Source organism: Aotus nancymaae, unplaced genomic scaffold, assembly GCF_030222135.1.
Source record: "Aotus nancymaae isolate 86718 unplaced genomic scaffold, 86718_ANA_hifiasm-v0.15.2.pri h1tg000020l, whole genome shotgun sequence".
Lineage (NCBI taxonomy): Eukaryota > Metazoa > Chordata > Mammalia > Primates > Aotidae > Aotus > Aotus nancymaae.
Window position 1 is genome coordinate 42107125 of NW_026988432.1, and position 23969 is coordinate 42131093.

Below are 23969 nucleotides of genomic sequence, written 5' to 3' on the forward strand. Positions count from 1 at the left end.
ATGGTGAAACCCCGTCTCTGCAAAAAATACAAAAATTAGCTGGTCGTGGCGGCGTGCGCTTATAGTATCAGGTACTCAGGAGGCTGAGGTGGGAAGATCACTTGAGCCCAGGAGGTGAAGGCTGCAGTGAACCACTGCACTCCAGCCTGGGTAACAGAGAGAGACCCTGTCTTTTAAAAAAATATTTATTTGTTCACATTGATTCATAATATTATAAATGGCCATTTAGGAATTTTATATGAATAAGATAGAAATACAATGATTTTATACCTGGAAGATATTTTATCTATCTTCCAGGGGGTTAAAAGAGACAGCTTATTAAGGATTATTTCAACAAGGTATTAAACAAAAAGACCAACTTAATGTGTGGAAAAAGTGAATCCTCTAGTTCAGGGTTTCTCAAACTTCAGCACGCATATGAATCACCTGTAGTCGTTTGTTAACGAGAAGATTCTGATTGAGGAAGTCTGGAATGAGCCTCAAATTCTGCATTTTAAGAGACTCCCAGGTAACGCTGATGCCTCATCTGGGTGGCGAGCTATCATTGCAAGCACTTGGAATCTTACTTTGATTAGGAGCACACTGTTGACATCGTTGATGGATTTCTCATGTTAGTCCTACTTGAACCATTGAAATATTTGTTCTATTAAAAATGGTGAAAGAATAGAAAGTACTTTAAAATATCTTACAAAATAAAAAAGATTGCTAATTTTCTAGTTTGTTTTACTTTTTATTTCCTCTCAATTTAGTAAATTGTACCAAAAAAACTTTAGTTAGTGGCTTTTCCTTCAGTAAGTGAAGGCAGCTAAGACATTTTAAATTCATTATCTCATAAATATAACCTCAGATCTTTTACAGACCAGGAAAGCTAGTCATTTTGAAATTTATTGTATCATAAAAGTAGGATTGCCGAATTTAGCAAAAACAAAATTAAAAGCCAAATCATAAATGAAATGCTCAGTTAATTCAAATTCAGATACACGAAAACAATTCTTATCTAAAATCAAATTTAATTGGTTATCCTGTATTTTACCTGGCAATCCTAGAGAAAAACATACCTCTAAATTCTAATTTATCTTGAAGTGCTGAAGGTCAGGTGCTGGGATGGAGAATTAACAGACCCACTGACCGTATTGTCTAAACATTTCAACGGTAGAGGGAATTGCTCTGGATTTGCCAACACCACATTACACACCTGGTTAGTACTGCTGCTAATTTGTGGAAGCTCCTTTTAGGAGATCTGTGCACAGCAGACCACGCTTTTAAAAAAATCATGATAGAGGGCAAGCTGGAAGTGAAACTACCAAAGAGCTTTACCTACATCAATAGCTTCTTTCCCAGGAAGAACCAGGTGGAGAAAAAACACCAAGGTTTTTCTTCTAAGGTTTCTCTTTTTTCCATTTTATGGAGAGCTGCAGCAGCTCAGTGGGAAAACTAAGATAGTGGTTTCTTGGTAAGAATCATGAAAGGTTTTTCTTCTTAATATCAAATGTTGTTAAGTTGATCAGATTTAAGATGATCTTTGAAAGAAGGAATGTATAAGGTGGTTGCAGGTACTGTCATCACATATCAGTTTTTGAAAGCCTTTATCAGCTTTTAAAGGGGCAATCTCATCCTCTGATTTCATTTTTATGTATGACGTGCAGTTTCAGATACTTCAGCAAAACAAAGGAATCTATTCATTTCTAGATGCCTTTTCTTGTGTATTTACCCGTCTCCTATCTACTTCAAATACTGATAGTCAATCCTGCCATGATGTTATAAGTTGGGATGAAGGTTTGACTGTTAGCAGGACACTTTTAGATGTTTTTGCCTCTGTTTAAACAATTGATAATTATGAACTCCCTGCTCTCCTAAAACTAGAGTAAGTCTAATTATTTTCTAATTTTAGAAATTAATTTGGAGAGAACTGTTAGTGCTATGTGTATGGAATAGTCCATATTAAATAATACATTTATTAAAATACGAATCTAGATTATGATAATGGAGGGCAGTTAATTTCACTTGGATTGGTTCCTTACCCAGTCAGCATGGGAGTTATATATCAATCTCCAGTCATCCCTTTCCTGCTCTCCCACATCAGAATCACCAGGGGTTAATGTGGAAGTCAGTGATCTAACATGCCAATAGTCTTAGGGTGAGATTAAATACACTTACAATTTTTTGTTTTTAGAAATAATTTAGCTGATGTCAGGTACCTCAAAACTTACATTAATTATAATATGTTGTTTGATTTGGTAAAAAAGGAATCCCTTTGTTTTTTCAGTCTATAAATTGCAGCAGAACTGATTCTGGAAGAGGTGAAGACAACACCAATTATATATAAAACCCTTAAAGTTGCTCTACTATCTAAGTGAAACTCATTGCAAACTCCCAGTCTGTGGCACTAACGATTCATCAAGAAAAGGAAGTTCTTTTAGCTGAAGGAAGTTTTATGACAGGCAACACTTAAACAACTGAGACTAGTTCCCATCAATGTAGTTACTCTTTCAAATATTCTTTCCAGAATCTTAATAGTAATATTTCCAGCTTTGAGCAGACTGTAAATAATTTAAGATGAATTTTGAATTTCTGGATCATAATCTGGTCTGCTTTTGAATTTGGAAATTTTAAACAAAATTGTCCACAGCATGTCAGCTTTAGCAGTGTTAGTAACCATATCTTTATAATATTTGGTGATCCTTGACATTATAAGTAGCAAGCAACTTACATTAAATGTATGTTTTAGAAAAGTAGTACTATTTCCAGGCCAGGCACTGTGGCTCGTGCCTATAATCCCAGCACTTTAGGGGGCTGAGGCAGGTGGATCACTTGAAGTCAGGAGTTTGAGACCAGCTTGGCCAACATGGTGAAACATCATCTCTACTAAAAATATAAAAATTAGCCAGATATGGTGGTGTGGACCTATAATCCCAGCTACTCGGGAGACTGAGGCATGAAAATCACTTGAACCTGGGAGGTGGAGTTTGCAGTGAGCTCAGATTGCACCATTGCACTCTAGCTTAAGCAACAGAGTGAGACTGTGTCTCAAAATAAAATAAATGAAATGAAAAGAAATAAAATGGTAGTGCTATTTCCAAAAACAAGTTTCCACATCATGTTAAGTGTTTGAAGTGACAGTCAATAAAAAGTTTCTAAATCTGAGTAAATTTCCAAATTATGTCTTCATATACTAACACAAAGAAGCATACAAAGGCCCTCATAGGTTGGAAAAACAGGAAGTTTCTATTGCTAAAGAGTTAAGGCAAGTGTTCACACTGGAATTGCTCTTAAGGTCATGTTTTCACATTTTCTAGAGCTCTGGAAATGATTACTAGCTAGTATTGCACTATTTGGGCTTGTTTGGATTCAGAAGTTTTACAGTTGACCATATCACTAAAGTTCCTATATTTAGAAATACACTGCTTTTTGCAAAGTACATACACAAGGAGAATATGAAAATAAACTATTTTTTATTTTTAGTGATTAGTTGACCTATGGTTGATAACTACTTTTTTTTCTTAACCTTCTCTAAGGAAAACAAAAACAACACTAAGACTTTAAGTGAACAAATTTTTATTTAAAATTTGAAGTAGGTGGTGAAACCCTGTCTCTACTAAAAATGCAAAAAATTAGCTGGGCATGGTGGCGCGTGCCTGTAATCCCAGCTACTCAGGAGGCTGAGGCAGGAGAATTGCCTGAACCCAGGAGGCGGAGGTTGCAGTGAGCGGAGATCGCGCTATTGCACTCCAGCCTGGGTAACGAGCGAAACTCTGTTTCAAAAAAAAAAAAGAAAAAATTGAAGTAGGTTAAACTGGGGCAAATCAGAGGTCTGCAGTTTTGCCGTAAATATTTCAGGTTTTGTGGGCGTACAGTCTTTGGTTGAACAATTCCATGCTGCCACAGCCATAGACAAGATATAAACAAGTAAGTATGGCTGCAGTCCAGTGAAACTTTATTTTGGACATAGAAATTTGAATTTCATATAATTTTCAAGTGTTCTCAAGTATTTTCTTCTTTGGATATTTTTCCATGACTTAAAAAATATGAAAACCAATCTTGGCTTCCAGGCCATACAAAACAAACAATGGGTCATAGTTTGCCTATTCCAGAAACAGATGGAGCTGTGAGTTTCAACTCAACACAGCTTAATATAATTGTATGAAGTTTGTCAGTGATTTTAGAAGTGTGTAGATTACTAGATTAGGTTTATTGGAAGCAAATTCACCAATAATTTGCTTAATTCTATTCTATAAAGCTCTGGTGTAAGAAACATAATTTTGGATACTTCTCAAATGTTGCAAATTTGGAACAAAAATTTTGTGAAATTAAGAGATATGAAATACCAAAGCCAGATTTTTCCTTATCTCAGATTAAAGAGTATAAATTCTCTTTCAATGTTTAAGATGGATGCAGGTGAATTATGTAGAATTGGATTTATCCTTTGTGGCCTCCAATAGGTGAATGCTGCGAAGCGAGATGGGAATGTGCTTTGAGGGAGACAGTCAAGCATAAGTTGGAAGACTCCTTAGTGAAGAGGTACCAGGCATTTAAGATTTCTATGGGCTGGAACTAATCTTTAAGGGTCCCTAGTAAAGGTTATGCTTCTACGACTTGGAAAACAATTTAAAGAACTTATTATTTTGGTTACCTAGATAAAAAGCTAAAGATGGCTCAAAATGTTGGGGGTTGGTTAATTATTCTTAAATAATCCAAAGGTGAATTATTTAAGAATAAAGTAGCTGAGAGAATGATGTATGTGAATAGTTTCTACCTTTTAAGGAAGAAGGTGTTAATTCAAACTAGTCTTGTGTAGCCAAAGCCTCCAGGCAAGACTACATCAAAACCTATATGATGTAATAAACGCTGGAAAAGGAGTCAATAATCCAGGAGTCATTGCTTTGGCATTGCCAGATCACATAATTTGTTGGATTCACTTGTGTAATTTGGCACCTGGGAATACAATTTACCCAATTGCCTTTAAGCCCTGATACGTTAATAAGACCAAAGGGCTGTATAAATTTAAGGTAATAAGACTGGGTAGTTCTCAAACACTTTAGAACTTATAAAATTTAGATGACACCCTTTCTTCCACTCCACCTCTTTTAGCCTGTTTGTAAATGTTACAGAGCTAGGTATATATCATACTCTGAGAAATAGTTTCTAACAAATATGGAATAATTTTTTTTTTGAGATGACATCTCCCTCTGTCCCCCAGGCTGGAGTGCAGTGCTATAATCTCGGCTCACTGCAACTTCTGCCTCCCCAGGTTCAAGTGATCCTCCAACCTCAACCTCCTGAGTAGCTGCAACTATAGGTATGTGCCACTATGCCTGGCTAATTTTTGTATTTTCAGTAGAGATGGGATTTCACCATGTTTAGCCAGGTTGGTCTCAAACTCCTGACCTCAGGTTATCCACCCGCCTCGGCCTCCCAAAGTAAATTATATTTTTCTAGACTATTTTATCTCTTATGCTCAAAAAGATGTTGACATTTCAGAAGTACCTCACTGGTTCTTTTTCTAAGCTACACAGAAGTGAGAATGAATGCATTTACATCATTTTGGTCTTTGGAAATTCTTAATATTTAATCTTGTTGGTATCTATTGCAAAATACATCCCACTTCTTACTTTTAATATGCTGGCCATTTAAACATGCTTGTGCTATTTTAATGGCTAATACACAAGTGAAAATAAAATCTATCTATTAATCTATTCTGTAATGTCTCTCCTAGCTTAATAAATTCATACATCATTTTTCATAATAATGGGTAGAGAGTGAAATTTTGTGAAAGGATTCTTTGGCCCATCAGAATCTAAATACTAAATTATTGTTGTGTGTAAAACAAAAGTGAACAAATGAACTATAGCAAGTAAGAATTGTAACAGAACTTTGGCTTCTATATATCTGGGATGTCTGTCTTGGAAAACAAGAAAACTGAATGTACTCAGGACGCTTTGTTTTTCAGTGTTCTCCCCATCTTTTGATATTCTTCAGTACAAACAAGCAGTATCAATAACTCAGAGTCTTGTGCCCCTGCTTTGAGGGCTACCGACATAAAGGCCCCCATGAGAAAATAGAATACCGAGCAAGCTACCATAGATGCTATAAGAGAGGCTCAGATAAAGTTGAATGGCCAAGAATATTGAGGGCTTGCTGTGTGCAAGGCACTGTTGTTCCCCCTTAAAGAAATTGAGGATAGGGACAAAAGCATTTAGACAACAGTACAGAGAGTGAGAGTGACATTAAAAATAGTGAAGAAGAGGTATTAAAACTGAAAGTAAAAAGAAAAAAAAAGTCTTTTTTTCGTGATTCTAAGATAACCTGTTTAAAGATGCAGAGAACCAGAGATAACAGGTTATCTTGGAGTCATTCTTTGGGGATGACTTTTTTAAAGGCAAGAAACCTTTGGTTAATAGCATACACGAGGTTTTATGTAAAATGTTAAGTGTGACCATTTCTACTTAAACAGATCCTTTAATCCACCACTAGATGTATAATCAGGTATTATTTGACTTTTTCGTATGCAAAATGTAAGTGTTACATATTCGGCCTTTCTACTTCACATAGCTGAAATAACCCGAACCAGTTCACACTTTCCCAACAGTTTTACACGCCTCCCACCAAGGAAGTCACAGAACATCTAGTTAGCTTTGTGTTCCCCCTTCTAACAGAAGAGAGCATTACATGAAACAGGTAGAATGGGGTGCTGCAAAGGGAGTGGCTCCTGCAAGCAAGCAAATATTAAAATGTATTTTCAAAGGAGTGGAGTTTGTGCTTGTCAACAAACTACTTGCTGTAATTACTTCCTATTCACTGGGATCGCTGTGCAGCCTGCTGACTCACCAGGCTGCTGGAGTGTGTTTCTGCCGGGTTTCCCTACTGCCTGCTACACATGAGTCATCACAGGAATCAAAGTTTCTATCCGTCTCCCTTAACAACAGTGCAGAAACCAGGCATTGAAGTAAGCTTCCATCTTTCCAATCAGACCCTAACCAGAGAAGGGAAAAATGATGTAGTAGGTGTCACCACCAGCCAGGGTGCTAGATGACAGTGCCCCACCCCAGGGTGTTAGTCATCGGCATCCCAGTTTCAGCGTTTCTCTCACCCACCCAAATAATTAAAGTGGCATCTTGTCTTGCAATGCCTGCTGCTGCTGGCCACCGAACACTTCCTTTGCTATAGAGGTTCCCCAACTTTGCTGCACAATGAAGTCACCTGTGTTTGTTTTTCCTTTTAAATACTGTGCCTATTTCTCACTTTCAAACAACCTGATTTAAATAGTCTGGAATGTGATCATGACATCAGGAATTCTCAAAGCTCCCCAGATGACTCCACTATGCAGCAAAGTTTGAAAACCAGTGCTCTGAAGAAGCACAGCTCTACCCACACAAGGAAAATTGACCAGTTAAGCTTATCTACCAATCACTCGGTGAGCTACCAGACCTCCTATCTTACCCCTAACTGAGGTCTTTAATCGGTTTGGCAGAAAAGAACAAAAGCAAAGAAGCATTTCATTTCCAGAGGGGACACTGGCTAACCCAGAAGCATTCTTCTCTTTGCTTGATAAAAACTTAGCCAAAAATTTAGCGTTCAAGAGAAGCAGGGGAAATGTTGCTATTCTTCAGATTACCTTTTGATCTCTGTTCTGTTTCATTCCAGTGTCCTATTCAGCAAAGGTGTAAATCGCGGGTCCTCAGATTATGAGTAGGTGCTGCGTCTGACCACAATCGCGACCGGTCTGCACGCTTCACCCCAGCTGGGACCGAACCTCCGCCTCGCCGCGCGGCCCCAGGGCCGATACTATGCTAATCAAGAAAGTTCTTCCGTTTCGGTGCGCGCGGGCGAGGGATTTGAGCGCTTAACCCTTGATTTTACATTGACAGGACGGTAGTGTTTTTAGTGACCTCCTCCTGCCTAGCGGGTCTACACTATTTTCCCTTTTTTTGTTTTCTTTTTTTTGGAAAAGGAGATGTGAGCAAGCGATAGGACACTCAGGGAGGGGACAGCAGTGTTGGCTGCTGCCGAGGTGAAGGGACGGCCAATGTTCGGAATATTAATTACTCCCGGAGCTACTGACCCGGCGAAGACTAGCAGGAGGGGCCTGGGGGTTAAGACAAAGGCTCCTCCTGATCAAATGGCTGCAGCGCCCCTTCCTCCAAGGTTATGGCTCTGCCCTCTGCACTGGAGAGACGAAGTGACTGGAGGAGTGACGAAACCCACTAGCCCTTCTGGGGTCTGAAAGTCAGCTTTGTCGAGCGCCCCAGGTTCAGAGGGGAGGGCTTTCTGCGTCCACCCCTCTCTAGGTTCTTTGTGGGATTTCTGGCTTCGGCACAGCCCTTCTAAGGGTAGACCGAAGAGTTTCCCACTGAGCGGAGTGCGAAGTCGTTGAGTAGCCCTTGCCCTGCGCGCTCTGTGCTACCCGCAGAAGAGCCGCTGGGGCGCAGAATAACAACAACCCGCTTCCTTTTGCGCCTACCCGGCTCCTGAGTCCCGGGAGCGCGGGTGGTGGCGGGTGTCGTGGTGGGAGAGTGGCGGCTGCCGAAGGGGAAGTGCCGGGGGTCCAGGGAGTGCTCTCAGGCAGGCGAGCGCCAGCGCGCTGCACTTACTGATCTGACCCCAGCGCGCAGCCCTTGCTAGCGCCCCCCGCTCTCAGTCCTGGCGCCCCAACTCGAGCCTGGAGGGCCGTGCGCTGCGGTCGCGCAATCGCGAGCCCCCCTCCACCAAAGCTGTCTTTCTACCCTGGACAGCCCCAGCCTCACCCCTCCAAAGCAGTCCACTTGTCTTCTGCCAGCGTGGCAGCCCCAACTCCCTCCCCTTTCCTGGGGTCTACAGCGCTGGGGCCACGAACCAAAGGTGCGGCTCGCGGTAGCGCAGCTGGGTGCACACCCGTAGACCGCCGAGCCGACCCCCGCACAACTTCTTGCTAGACTCTGGACCCCCGTTTCCGCTTGCTCCGAGCCCAGCGGGCTGCAGACCTCGGCGTCAGGAGGCGCGGCCAGCTCCCCGCCTGGGAAGGACTGCTCCAGGACAGGAGGTGTCGGGGTGCGCCAGGGTGGTACCGCTTTAAATGCACTTGACTCACCTGCTCCGGCTCCGTCGCCTCCTTCCTCTGCTGACAGCTGGGGGCTTTGTTTTCTCCACCCACCCGTCCGGCCGCGCTCCGCCCCCTCTGTCGCACGTGACTCGCCGTCTGCCACTGCCACTGCCGCCGCCGCTCCGCGAGTCCACCCGAGAGAGCCCGGCCAGCGCCGCCCCTTCCCGCTGCTGCGGGTGTAGGTGCAGGTGCAGGTGGGCGCCCCGCTGGGCATGTCCCAATCGACCCGCCTGAAGACGCTGATTCAGGCCAAAGGAAGCCAGGCTGAATTCATGACAGGGAAGAAAGTAGCAGCAGGTGAAATAAACTAAGTGGTTTGACCCCACTCGAGAGGGAGGAGGCGGGTGTGGCTTACAGAGGGGCTTTGAAAAGGCGCTGCCACAGCCTGAATTAAGTACCTGCAAACGGGGGCTTGCACACCAACCGGGGTGCATCTGCTTTTTACACTGTTTGTACTCCTACCTGGAGCACGATTGATAATGAGGGGCAAACTAGTTTTGTTATGAATATTATACTAATTAAACTAGGCAAGTGTAATACAATTAACAATAATAGCATGTTTTATTGGGGTTTCAAATCTGCTTGTTGATGCTGCTGCTATTTGGATTCTATTTGGAGAATGGAGTGCAGGCCGGAGAAGCGAACTCCAGAAGTTTACTGATGTGGGCACTTGTCCATTTGGAAGAGCAGCTATTTTTAAGGAAATGAGAAAACGTTCTGGCTTCAAGACCCACTCAGATCTGCTGCTTTTGGAAGTGATCTTGATCCGTGCTGATCGCAGTGATCTCTAGTGTTTGAAACAGCAAGGACTTGTCTGAATCCTTCTGTTAGCCCTTGGAGAACACATATATACCTTCCCTCCCGCGCCCTGCAAATTGTTACTCAGGGGAAAGACTGTTTATGTCTCCCTCAGCGTTCATTAAAGCCAGGTCTTCGTAGTGGAGTGATTTAGCACAGTGCTTCCCAAACTTTAAGAGGGATCACCTGGGGATATTGTTGAAGCCAAATTTGATTAAGCGTATCTGGAGTTGGGCCTGAGATTCTGCATTTCTAGCAAACTCCCAAGTAATGCCATTGCTGCCAGTTTGAGGACCACACTTTCAGTAGAGAGGTGCCAATCACCGCTTTGGCATTAGCCAGCCTATTTTGAGTCCTGACGACACGACTTGCTAGCTGTATGACCTTAGGCAAGTTTCTCAACATTTAAGCCTCACATGCTGTAAAACAGGTATGATATTAATTTTCATCTCACAGGGTTGTCTTGAAGATTAAGTGAGAGAGTCCACATAAAGCCCTTAGTGTAATGCCTGGCAAACATACCTAGGGGTCAGAAAATGCTAGCTAATTCACTGTAGAGGTCATCCTTGCAGGGGGAAAGCTGGCACCAAGTGCAGTGTGGTGGCAGGGGGAGCAGTGTGTGAAATGGGCACAAGGGTGAATGTAGCCAGCCCAAGAATGAGGACTGTGCCCTGTAGTGCCTAGCATGTGCCAGATGTGTAGGACAAATTTGATGAATAAATAACTATGATGTGGAACAGATCACATGCATTCAAAAAGTTCTGCTTCTCCTTTAAACAATGACAAATTAGTTCTGAGACATTAAGTTAAAAAATAATTTTGCTTTCTATTACAGATAATGTCCAGCTGCCTGTCACATGGGTAATCTATTTTAATATCTGAGAGAGTAAATGGATTGTTAAGGTTTAGTACATTTTTTATCTTCATTAAAAACCTTGAAATTTAAATTTAAATGGATTTATTAATGAAGATATGGTATTCTTAGCTCTCAATATGAATGGCTGTTGTCACTGTAGTTCTCCTATCTTCCTTCCTTGCTTCTCCTCCTCTCTCTGTCCTCCAAATATGTTTCCTCAGACTCATTTCTTGCATTTTTTTCCCACTCTGCCATTTTCCTTAGAAATTTTATGTGTGTCTTATGTTCATCTTTCAAGTGTGTGCAGATTAATTCCGAATCTGTACCCACATTCTCAACCCATTTGCAAGCCTTATTTCTGCCTTTCCCTTACTTGCTAGGCATTTCCATTTCCACTAGCTTTTAAAATTTATTTTTTCCACTTACACTCTATTTTTACTTGTGTAAATGTATGGGGTACTTGAAAGATTTTCACATGTATATGATGCATTATGATCAAGTCAGAGTATTTATGATGTCTATCACCTGAATATACATATATATATTTTTAAGTGTAGTCATCTTATTCTCTATCACACATTAAATTTACTATCTTACTATATTTTCGTACTCTTTAACCCACTTCTCTTCACTGCCCCCCCACTCCACTGACCCTACCCAGTTTGTCTGTATTTTCACTTTCCACTTCCATGTGAAGTGGAAAGATTTCTTAGCTCCCACATATATGTGAGAACATACTAGATCATTTTGTGCCTGGCTTATTTCACTTATGATAATGACCTCCAGTTTCATTCATGTTGCTGCAAATAATACAGTTTCATTCTTTTTTTAATGGATGAATTGTGTTCCATTCTGTAGATACATTTTCTTTATCTTTTCATCTTTTAATTGATACTTACATTGATTCTATATCTTTGAAATTATGAATAGTGCTGCAAAAACATGGCAGTTCAAGTATCTCTTTGACATATTGATTTCTTTTCCTTTGGATAGATGCCCAATAGTAGGATTGCTGGATCAAATGATAATCATATTTATAGCTTTCTTGAGAAATTGCCATACTGTTTTATATAGTGGCTATACAAGTTTACATTTCCACTAACAGTGTTTAAGAGTTCTCTTCTGCACATCTCAGCCAACATTTTTTTTTGTCTTTTTATTAATAGCCATTCTGACTAGGTGGTGTGATGATATCTCATTGTGGTTTTGATTTGTGTTTCTTTGATTATTAATAATGTTAAACATTTTTTTCCATAAACCTGTTGGCTATTTGTAATCTTCTTTTGAGAAAGGTCTACTCATGTCCTTTGCCCACTTTTTGATGTGCTTGTTTTATTTTTCCTGTTGAGTTGTTTGAGATCCTTATGTAGTCTAGATATTAGTCTCCTCTTAAACAAATAGTTGGCAAATATTTTCTCTCATTCATAACAGGTTGTCTTTTCATTTTGTTATTCTTTTGCTGTGCAGAAATTTTTTAGCTTAATTGAATCACATTTGTCTATTTTTATTTTTGTTGTCTATGTTATTGAGGTCTTAGTTATAAATTCTTTGCCTAGACCAATGTCCAGGAGAGTTTTCCCTAATTTTCTTCTGGTATTTTTATAGTTTGGGATCTTTAAGTTTTTAATCCATTTTTAGTCTATTTTTGTGTATAGTGAGAGATAGGGGATCCAGTTTCACTCTTCTGCATGTGGCTGTCCAATTTTCTCAGCACCATTAATTTAAGAGGATGTCCTTTCCTAGTGTAAGTTCTTGTCAGCTTTGTCAAAGATCAGTAGGCTATAAATATGTTGCTTTATTTCTGTGTTCTCTATTCCATTTCATTGGGCAATGTGGCTGCCCACTAGATTTTAGTGTGTACTATATTAAACCTCTTTCTCCTCCCATAAAACTGATACCTCCTTGGTGATAAATCAAGATGGTTATTTGCACTGGGGAGCCCTCAGTGCTAATCCAGGGACCTGGCAAGGATGTGAAACCCAGTATGATTTATCCCAACTACCTTCCTGCTGCTCCCAGGTATTTCTTTGAGACACTGCTCTCAACAGTGACTGGAGTCAACTTATGTATATATATGTATACCACCTACTGGTGTAACAGTCACATATGCAGTTGTGGGATGCTACGTAATGGTGACTGAGCTAGTGAGAGACTGTATCAGTCAGGGTAGGCATTATGCTGCTGTAACAAATGCCATCAAAATCTCAGTGGCTTAATACAACAAAAAAAATTTCCCCCTCATGCAAAATTTCCAGTGCTACTATCACAATGACTCATTGTTCTAGCCTGCTTCATTCCTGTGGCATTTCCATGAGCAGCATGGCAGAGGAAGGGTGTGGAGAACTGCACACCAAACCTCAAGTGCTTTCATCCAGAAGTGATACAGGTCACTTCTCACATTTCTCTGGTCAAGGAAAGTCACATGGTCATTGCCTAACTTTAAGGGTTATGTTTTGTTTCTAGGAATCACTAAGATTTCTAGAAAGTAGGAATCTTGGTGATCGTGAGTAATGCCTGCATAGGGATCCATTTCACATAGGAGGGTTAGGGATAAAGTGAGACTGAAAACAGTAGGGGATAATCATAGATTACCAGTTCAAGGAAGGTACTCAGTTGCATGTAGAGTCTTTGGGAAACATTAATGGTGTTGTTATCATTATACAGTATTATGCAGAAAAACACTTAAAGGTGACAAATTCTCTCTCTCTGCTTGTCAGAGTTATCTTATGATATAGCCAAGGTTAGTCTATCCAGGCAAGAGTGGAGTTTGATCATCCAAACTCTTCTGTGACACAGCATTAAGGAAAGATCATCTGTCTTGATTATACCCTAGGGAACACACTAACCATTAAGTAAATAAGGTTATATCAACACTAACAAATTTGCTAATGTTGATGACATTGCTGGTCATTCTCTCCTTGAGGAGTGGTATGTGTATAAAGAATAAAATATAGCAGTATCAAATTGTCATATGTTTTTCCCATGATTATCTGATTATGTGTTACCAAAGAATTTTCTTGTCCTGTTCATGGGAATGTTGGAATATAGCTTCGTGAGTAAAAATCAGTTTATAAACAAAGGGAAAAAACAGTGATAGCAATGGTGTGAAAAAAATAAAATCATGGTTTTCAATAAGTTTTGGGTTTCTTTCTCCAAAGGGCAGAGATCATGTCAACTAAACTTGCTTCCTGCATCTCCCAACACTTCATGTGCTTAAAAGAGATAAAGGACCGATGAATGCTGTAAACTCTAAAATGCTATGCAGACATAGGATATTATAATGTGTTTCTGGGCACTGAATAGTGTTTTTGATCTCAACAATTATATGTTGTCTTTGCCCACATCCATCAGTGACATCTACTCTCCTTTTAAAACATTTACTTCTTTTTTTTTTTTTTTGAGACGGAGTTTTTGCTCTTGTTACCCAGGCTGGAGTGCAATGGCGCGATCTCGGCTCACCGCAACCTCCGCCTCCTGGGTTCAGGCAATTCTCCTGCCTCAGCCTCCTGAGTAGCTGGGATTACAGGCACGCGCCACCGTGCCCAGCTAATTTTTTGTATTTTTAGTAGAGACGGGGTTTCACGTGTTGACCAGGATAGTCTCGATCTCTTGACCTCGTGATCCACCCGCCTCGGCCTCCCAAAGTACTGGGATTACAGGCGTGAGCCACCGTGCCTGCCCAAAACATTTACTTCTTTATAAGACTGTTACCAATTAAATATTTTCATATAATATGAGCATCTTCCCAAAACTGATATTCTGAGAGTTTCAGTCACATATTTCCACAAGTATCTAGCACACTAAAAAGCAGAGGCAGAGTTTATCAATTAATATTTTAAGCTATTTACTAAAAATATTTTTACTTTATATAATTAATTTTTGCCTCTGAGTCCTTGCTAAGTTGTAATATTGCTTTAAATATAAATCATAACTTCAAGAAATATGCTGCAGTGAACCACTTATAAATATATCAGCAATACCCTGTGAAACTGAGATGGAAGTGTTCATTACCAAGATATGATAGTGTTTATTAAAATGAGAGTAAAGATGGCATGAAATGACAGCTTGCAGGGATCACTGCTTTATAATGACTCTAGCATTTATTCATGGAGTAAGTGTTGCAATAAAAAATAATACCACCTTCAAAAAAACTCTGTGGGTTCTTAGGAGTAAGTATTTGTGAGTTAGCTAAAAAAGTGTCATCATTTTATAACCAAAGTTCAGGAGAGAGCTTAAATGACACACCCATATCCTAATTTCTAGTTATGACCACTGGCAAAAACTGCTGCCTCCATAAGGTAACACAGAATAAAAAAAATTATCATATGATGTATATTGGTATGTACATCATAAGCTATGTTTAATGTACATCAAAAGAAAAATTGTTACCTTGGCTCATGCAAAGCCATTATGTGATAGAAATGTTTATGATTTTATGTCACACTCAAACTCACATGCAAAGAAATAAGTTGGTTATATATATTTTTATATGCTGCTTGGAACAGGTGTAGCTGAAGGTAATCAGTTCTATACAGTTTGAAGGCAGTATATTTAATTAATTTATTAATTGTAATTATCTCTTAGAAGGTAAAGCTGTCCTTTCAGTCCCCCTCAGTCTCTGAGGCTGAGATGGAATTTCTAGTTTTCTGTTGCAGCTCTGTGGAGTACAATGCCCAAATGGCTTTCCAGGAATCACTGGGGTCACCACCATCTCATCATGGATCTTCTGGAAGGCAATACAGCTAGTTTTTGTTGGATCAAAGCTATTCTTGCCTTTGATTCAAACCTTACCTTGCCAGTTGCATCTTCTTTGCAGCTCCCTTGTATCCTGTCTATGAATCGGTTAGCCAGTGTAAGAATAACAAGGAATGGATTCCTTGACTCTCCTCAGAAATTTTTTTCTCTTGGTCTTCGATTCTTCAACAAATATTTGCTGTTCTTTGGCTTTTTGCATTTAAAATTGCTTCAATCTTTCCAACTTGTAATATTCAGAAAACATTTTCTGTGGTGCTTTCTATCAGGAAGTCTCTGTGTTAGGCTCTGTGACTACCCCAATGGTCTTTGGCTCCAAGGGGCTTCCAGCATAGGGCAAGACAGACGTGTCCATAGTGTGGCTCAAGGGGCATTAAAAGGTGTGAAGAGAGTGCCCAGAACACTGGTCAGGCAGAAATAATATAAAAACGCTCTCATTTGTGTGTGTCTTGAACTCTGGTCAGGCAGAAAGAACATCAAAGTGTTTGTCTTGATGGATGAAGAAGAGTGTACTAGGTGAAGATCATTTTGGATAAGACAGTGTGTGGATAAGAGTATTCTAGACAGAAAATGTGAAAGATAAGTGCCGAGTGTTCCCTGCAGTCTCTGGCAGAGCAACAGATGAATGGAGTACGCAGACTCAGATATTTTACTTGTGTGTAGCTAGGGGACCTCACAGCTTAGCACAGCCAGCAAGAAAGTGCGGCCCCAAGAAGCCTGAGATGCTCACATTTATTTAGTACAGATTTAATGACAAAGGCCTGGAGCAAACACTAGTTGTGGGTAATCAACATTGTCAACTACCCCAGTAGCGGGGAGTCCTGTGCCTGGATGAGCAAAGGTTGGTTTCCAGAGAAATAGGTAAACAAACTTATCTAGATAAATTCCTTTGCACTCCCTTGTTACGTACCCTTTGCCAGTTGCCTCAGGTTAAGAACATCCACCTTCAGCTCATTCTTCCCGGAAGCTTTGCAAAACCTCCCGGCCTTCCAAGAAGATTTGTGTCTTTCCTATAATTTTTCCCACCACCCTGACCTATCTTCTACATCTCCCCCTTTTCTGTTTTTTGCATCAGGTTTTGTTGATTGCAGAGTACAGATGTGTGCAGCAACAGGTTTGTCAGGCACAGCAGTTCTAAGTCATGTTCTGGCTTTGCATCCTAGAATTAGTAAATAACGTAAGACAAACATGGGAATAATCAGTAACATTCTTTTCCAATCAAGGAATGACATATAGTGTTACTTGGCACCTCAGTCCAATGTGTGCTATTAATGAGGGATCCCACTGGGGGTAAGTCAATCCCTCCTAGCCAAGCAGTTGCATTGTTAGAGACTGGGAAGGGAATGTCTGCCTAAGTAACAGGCAGAAAAAAGACAGATTTAGAAGATGTGCTCAATAGAGTGTAGCAGGTACAGGTTGCAGGCAGAGTGAAAGAATATAAAAGGAACAAATTATCTGGAGTGAATGGTGTTTGTGTTTGGAGCAGGGTTTGCTCAGCCTTCTGAATTGTCTTCAGCATCATGTTCCAGGCCTGTGTTGTCTGAGGAAGCCGCATTATCTGGGGCTACAAGTCCTGCAGGGTCATTTCCTTCATTTCTTGTACTGAGTTGGTTCCTAGCCATCCCATGGTATAGTTTGATGCATCATGCGGGAATCCAAAAGGGCCTGAGGGGGTGTGAACACAAGTATATTCTCTTCCTCACATTAGCAAATCCTTTGGACCACACCATACTTTATTATTTACATCTTTCCATAAAACTGTGTGTTTTATGTTTTGAGGGTTTTTTGCAAAATGTTTTTCTATGGTTGATTGAAATTTGTCATCTAAATTGAACAAAGTAAGGGTAAAAAAGGCTTGTGTTAGTAGTGTTGCAGGGTCCTTACTCATATTCTCCCTTTTTTGTTTTTTGAGAAAAGTGTTAAAGCGTTAGGTATAGGGGAGTGAACTACTTGTGTAGGCAAAACTACTGGAGTGGTAGATAAGAACTGAAGTAGTTTGTCAGCAGGAAGGGCATGCTCAATATGGCCTGCATAATCAGAGAGTGCTATCTGAAGATCTAGAGATGGGGCAAGACTACTTCAAATTGCTTTTTACTCAAAGGAATTCTTATGACATAGGGTCATAACCTAGCAACTGATTGCATCGTCTGTGGCCTGTATGGATGACTTTGATAACTAGCTGGATATAGGGAGATAGTGTTTTAGTCCCAGTATTTGAGCAAAAAACCCATTCAAGGAAGTGCAGCCCTGGGGCCATCTGTCCTATTAATCCTGTTGGGGAATGTTTAGTAGGAAAAATAAACAATTGGACTGAATATTTTGGGTCTATGCAATCTAGTTGCCTCTGAGGAATAGCCTGCTCTATTTCCTCAATTTCCTTTTTTGCTGTGGGGGTAAAATACCTGGGAGAATCTAGGGCTGTATTGCCTTTTAAGATAGAAAGCAGGTTCTGCAATTTATCAGTAGTTATGCCAAAGGTGGGATAAAGCCAGTTAATATCGCCTAGTAATTTTTGATAATCATTTAAGGTATGTAAGTTGCTAGTATTTAATTTAAACTTTTAAGGTCTTAATGACTGGGAAGTTAGTACATATCCAAGACATTTCCAAGGGGAAGACATTTGTACTTTTTCAGGTGCTGTGATTAAACCTCTTAACTGTGTATTCCTTTGGACAGAGGCATGTAAACTTAAAAATGCTGGCTCCATTGGGGCTGCTAGTAATATATCATCCATAAAATGAAATATCTTGCAATTAGGATATTCTTTTCCACTGGGGAGAAAAGCCTGATTTACATGATACTGACACAGGGTAGGACTGTTCAGCATTCCTTGAGGAAGTACTTTCCAATGAAGTTGGTGAGCTGGCCTTTCATTATTGATAGCTGGTATTGTAAACGTAAATTTTCTCTGTCCTGTTGTGCAAGGGGAATAGTATAAAAACAGTCTTTTAAGTCAATAATGACTATAGGCTAATTTTGAGGAATTGCCATGGGGGAAGGGAGCCCCTGGTAATAGCCCGTAAGTCATGCAAGTCTCCATTTGCCCGATTTTTTTGGGAATGACAAAAATGGGCGAATTCCAAGGGCTGTTAGATGGTTCTATATGGCCAGCTTTCAATTGCTCCTCAACTAGTTCATGGGCTTGTTGTAATTTCTCTCCCTTTAAAGGATACTGTTCTATCCAAATAGGATCCATGTTAGGGGTCGGGGAGGAATAACAGTGGCTATTACTAGAAAGAGGTCTTATGTTCACATATTTCATCTAATTCTGCCCTCCAGAGGAGGTATTGACTGGTGTCTAAAGTTGTTTTAGCTAGCACTGAACAGTCCCATGGGGTCAAATGGAAGTTGTTTGCTATGGCTTCAATTAATCCTTTCATAAATGGGCTAGGGTCTCCATTTTTCCTAATGATTTTTCTCATCTCTTTATAAACATCAAAAGAAATGGGTTCATATACCTGATTGCCTTGTCAATCTTGCATTACCAGGCAGGCCAAGAGCTCCCCTTCTAATGCCACTTGCCTAAGACAGGGTCCCACAGCTGTAGTGTCTCCCTTGTCTTTTTCCAATTTATTGGCGGGGGGCGGGGGGGATTCAGGGAAAACCTCCATTTCCTCTGTGACACTTTTACCTGGTAATTGCAGGGCTGAGGGAGAAGGAGGAGGTGGTAAGGTAGCTGACAGTTCCTCCTCCCTTCCCTTTAGGCTCTTCTGTGTAGAGCAGGGCCAAAGCAGCCCGTACTAAGGCCCATAACATTAAAGATGTTACTGGGACCCATTGCCCTTGTGCATGATGCTGTTTAAGATTTCTTGCCACTTGTTCTCAGATCTCTACATCTAGCATGCCTTCTTCTGGGAACCATGGGTTATAGGAAACAACAGTTTGCATTAGTTTCCTTAATTGAGCCTGGGAAACTGAGGCTCCACTAGCTTTAAACAGCTGTCTCAATAGTATTATATCCTGGGATGTGGAAAGAAAGTATTAAAACTTGGCTATCTATCCAAAAATGTGAAAAAGGATTTAGGCTTTACTAATAGGTGACATGGATTGACATTGGTGCTTTTACTTTGTATGTCAGACAGATAGAGGGACTACTAGGTGCAAGAAATTCTGAGGGAAGGTTGGGATCCACAGCACTGAGGGGTGTCCCTAATGACCTTGCTCATTCTTATAGCAAATTACAATTTATCAGGAATTTATGTGGGCTTGGTTAAATGTATTTATTATATTATCTGGATTGACTAATCTAAGCCTCACAAAATGGACAAATGACTTTAAAGATTGAAATAACATGAACATTTCAAGTGTTAATAAATGTTAACAAAAGTCCTTGCAAAACTGGTGGATGGTCTTTGAAAAATGAGTATCATAATTTCATAAGCTCTTCCATTGAGTGCTTCCTCTGTTTGTATATATGTTTCTATTCGAGGTGTATTATGCAGCTCTGATAGTCATAAAACTAAATATAAGTAAACTGCACTCACATTTTTAAGTTGCCTTATCACAATAAAAATTTCCAAAAAATATGAAGCATATTTAACTACATTACTCTCACTAAAGAACATTTTAGTAATGGCAAAAGATTTTATTTGTCATCAATAAATGGAATAAATTAATTAGCTAGGTATGGTGGTATGTACCTGTAGTCCCAGCTTTTAGGGAGGCTGAGACAGGAGGATTGCTTGAACCCAGAAGTTGGAAGCTGTACTGAGCTATGATCATGCCACTGCACTCCAGCCTGGAAAACAGAGCATGACTTTATTTAAAAAAAAAAATAATAACAATAAATAAATGGCATATAAAATAGGAGTTATTTCATCTTCATCTCATTCTTTAATTTTTCAATTTTTGTGTTGTTTTCTTATGTGTATGATATATTAATGCAGTACTTGTATAATATCTCTATGCTATTTACAAATGGATATATGTATTTGAGATAAATATTTTACTTATAAGAGTTCATGGGCAGAAAGAAAACCAAAAAAGGTAGTAAAGAAATGGTGTCTATGATCTGGTTTGTTTTTAGGAAGATGACTTCAGCCACAGGATGAAACAGATGACGAGAGACTGGAGTCTAGAAGATCAGCCAGAGGGCAAGTATGGTGATCCAGATGAAAGCTGATGAGGACCTGGCCTAAAACAGTGATAGTGATGATAGAGAAGAGAGATCACCAAACATGTGATAGTCAGTAGAAGTGTGTGTGTGTGTGTGTGTGTGTGTGTGAGAGAGAGAGAGAGAGAGAGAGAGAGAGAGAGAAAGAGAGAGAGAAAGAGAGAGAGAAAGAGAGAGGTTATTTCCAGGTTTGTAGCTAGTCAGTCTAAGTGGATGGTAGAACTGCTACTAGAGACAATGAAATGGGATATCAAGCATAATACTGAGTTCGGTTTAGGACATGTCAAGTCAGAGGTGACTAAGAGATTCTGGAAACATGTCTAATAGGTGGTTTAAATAAAAATCTGAAGCTCAGGAGAGCTTACAGACACAGATTTTACAGTAGCTTTAATTTCTCAATCTATAGCCCTTTCTAAAACAGCTGACCTTAAAAAATATCCCTTCCTTTAAAGACAAATTAATGTAACAGCTTAACATTTATAATTATTTATAATAAAAATGATTAAGAATCAACTACTGCATTGTATAATGGTAATGGCAATACATCATTACTAACAAACAATGTTAGAATTTTAAGTAAACATTTAAGCTAGTTTTGCACTCTAATGACCTCTTTTATCATTCTTTTCTGGTTTTCCATGTTTACTTATTTGTTATTCTTTAAGGGTTCTCTAGACTGCAGTGTATTATAAGATAGTCTTTCTTTCCTCACCTAAAACCTTGTGCAAATGGGCCATTTATTTTCTTTCACTGTGCTATAGAAATAATGAATTTTCTGGCCAGGTGTGGTGGCTCATGCCTGTAATCCCAGCACTTTGGGAGGCCAAGGTGGGCAGATCATGAGGTCAGGAGTTCCAGAGCAGCCTGGACAACATGGTGAAACCCCGTCTTAATAAAAATATAAAAATTAGCCTGGCGTGGTGGCACATGCCCCAGCTACTTGGGAGGTTGAGGCAGGAGAATCACTTGAACTCTGGAAGCAGAGGTTGCAGTGAGCCAAGATTGCACCATTGCACTCCAGCCTGGGTGACAGAGTGAGACTCTGTCTCAAAAAAAAAAAAAAAAAAAGCGAAAAGAAAAAAAGGAATAATGAATTTTCTCTGATCCTGCCTTTCCTTCTTTTTTTTTATTTTTGAGACAGAGTCTCGCTCTGTCACCCAGGCTAGAGTGCAGTGGCACAATGTTGACTCACTGCAACCTCCATCTCCCAGATTCAAGTGATTCCCCTGCCTCAGCCTTCCAAGTAGATGGGATTACAGGTCCACGCCACCACACCCAGCTAGTTTTTGTATTTTTAGTAGAGATGGGTTTCCCCATGTTGGCCAGGCTGGTTTTGAACTCCTGACCTCAAGTGATCTGCTGCCTCAGACTCCCAAAGTGCTGGGATTATAGGCATGAGCCACTATGCCGGATCCTGCCTTTCCTTCTTCAGTAACCATGAGCATTGTAAAACAATAGCACGATTCCTCTTTAACTCTTCATCCTCTCTATATTGTTGATTGAACAACCTATCTAAGCATGTTCTTGCTGAGTTATGACAATGCCTTTCAAGCCATGCCATTTCTACTAATTTCTTACTGTCATATTGTGATACAATAAGAAATATACATTTGGTCTGTGCCTTGGTTTCCGGCACAGAATTCCTCAAACTCTTTTAATTTTCTGAGTGATAGTGGTATTAGGTGCATCTTTTATGCTGATGTTTGGTCTTTAGCCCTGGCTCCTGACACAGAGGTCCTAATGCCTTGGAATTTCCTGGGAGATAGGAACATTTTTTGTTCTAATGAGGCAACTTTCTGTGGCCTCTTGGATGAGAGCTGGTCACCAGAAAGACAAAGCCATGATTAGAAGCTTGGAACTTTCAGCTCTTCCCTCATGCTTCAAGAAGGAGAGAGGGGCTGGAGATTGAGATAATAATTGGTCATGCCTATGTGATGAAGACTCCATAAAAATCCCTGAACTGCATGGTTCAGAGAACTCTGGGTTGCTGAACACCTGGAGCTGTTAGGAGGATAGCTTACTCAGAGAGGGCATGGAAACTCTGCACCCCTCAAACCCACGTACCTTGCCCTATGCATCACTTCCATCTGGTTGTCCATCTGTATCCTCTGTAACATCCTTTGTAATAAACTGGTAAATGGAAGTAATCTGCTTCCTTGAATTCTATGAACCATTCTAGCAAATTAATCAAACTCAAGGAGGGGGTTGTGGGAACTCCCAATTTACAGATGGTTGTTCAGAAATTGTGGAGGCCTGGATTTGTGATTGGCATTTCCAGTTGGGGGTAGTTTTGTTGGACTGAGCCCTTAACCTGTGGGATCTGATGTTATTTCTAGGTAGGTAGTGTGAGAATTCAGTTAAATTGTAGGACATCCAATTGGCGTCTGCTGGAGAATCGCTTGGTGTGTGGAGAACCCCACTCTCCATTTTGGTAACCAAAAGTCTGAGAGTGTTGACTTTGTAAGAGAAGAAAAAGTGTTTGTTTTCCCGTTATCTTATACTTATTAAGCACTTGCAGAGAATTTATCAGTGTAATTTCAGGCTTCATACAATTTTATTTCTAATATTTATCTCATAAATATGGTTTTATGCCAAATATTTATTTAAATTTTGAAATTTCTTATGTTTTGCGGCATTTTATTATTTAACATTTCAAGCACTTATGCTGTGATTTCCTTATAAAATTGGAATTTATTTTAGTGTAGGAATGTCTCTTTCTCCACTAGAATATGAGGCACATGAGGACAAGAATTTTTGTCTTTTAGTTTACAAGTCTGTCTCCAGGGCATAGAACTGTGTCTGGGATAGGACAGATGATAAATAAATACTTATAATAAACAAATGAATGCATAAATAAAAGAATGGAATAGATTCATAAATATATCCTGATTTGAACTGTTTTCCTGTTTTTAAAATCTAAATCTTCTTTAAAACATTGTATTATTTCTCTATAATTTAGTAACTTCATTTTTTAGAAACACAATGTAATATAAATTTATTGTAGGATAGTAACTTTCACACATGATGTTTCAGTCATTCAGCATGTAGGAGAAAATATCCTTTTAATCTTCTTTTAGCTAACAGACATGCTGAAGACAACAAACATCTTATGTGAGTCTTCAAACAAGAGGTAGGAAAGTTAAGATTAGTCTGAAAAATGCAGCATTCATAAGAAACAGTTTTCTTTAGAATATGGCAAATAAATAAAATTTAAAAGGAAGACATAAAATACAGTACATAACAATAATAGAACCAGAGACCTTAAAATGAATTTTTTAAAGACAATGACTATTTGTACCAGTGAAGTGCTAATCATATGCTACATTTCAAGGCATTGCTAAGATAGCATTTAACCACATCTACAAATTAATTCT

General features: G+C 39.7%; 1 protein-coding gene across 2 annotated transcripts in view; it reads right to left on the bottom strand.

The window, feature by feature from the left end:
* MAPRE2 (microtubule associated protein RP/EB family member 2) overlaps window positions 1–9117 on the bottom strand; it is a 165437-nt gene extending 156320 nt beyond the window's left edge. The window contains exon 1 of one of the 2 annotated variants that reach the window (XM_012447244.2): window positions 9065–9117. Coding sequence is in view for 1 of the 2 variants with exons in the window: in XM_012447243.2 (XP_012302666.2) it covers window positions 7613–7636 (24 nt within the window). In the remaining variant the exon portion in view is untranslated. Of the gene's footprint in view, window positions 1–7612; window positions 7786–9064 lie in introns of those variants that run through there. The other variant, XM_012447243.2, reaches the window with a different exon arrangement.
* Between the last annotated feature and the right edge of the window lie 14852 nt (window positions 9118–23969).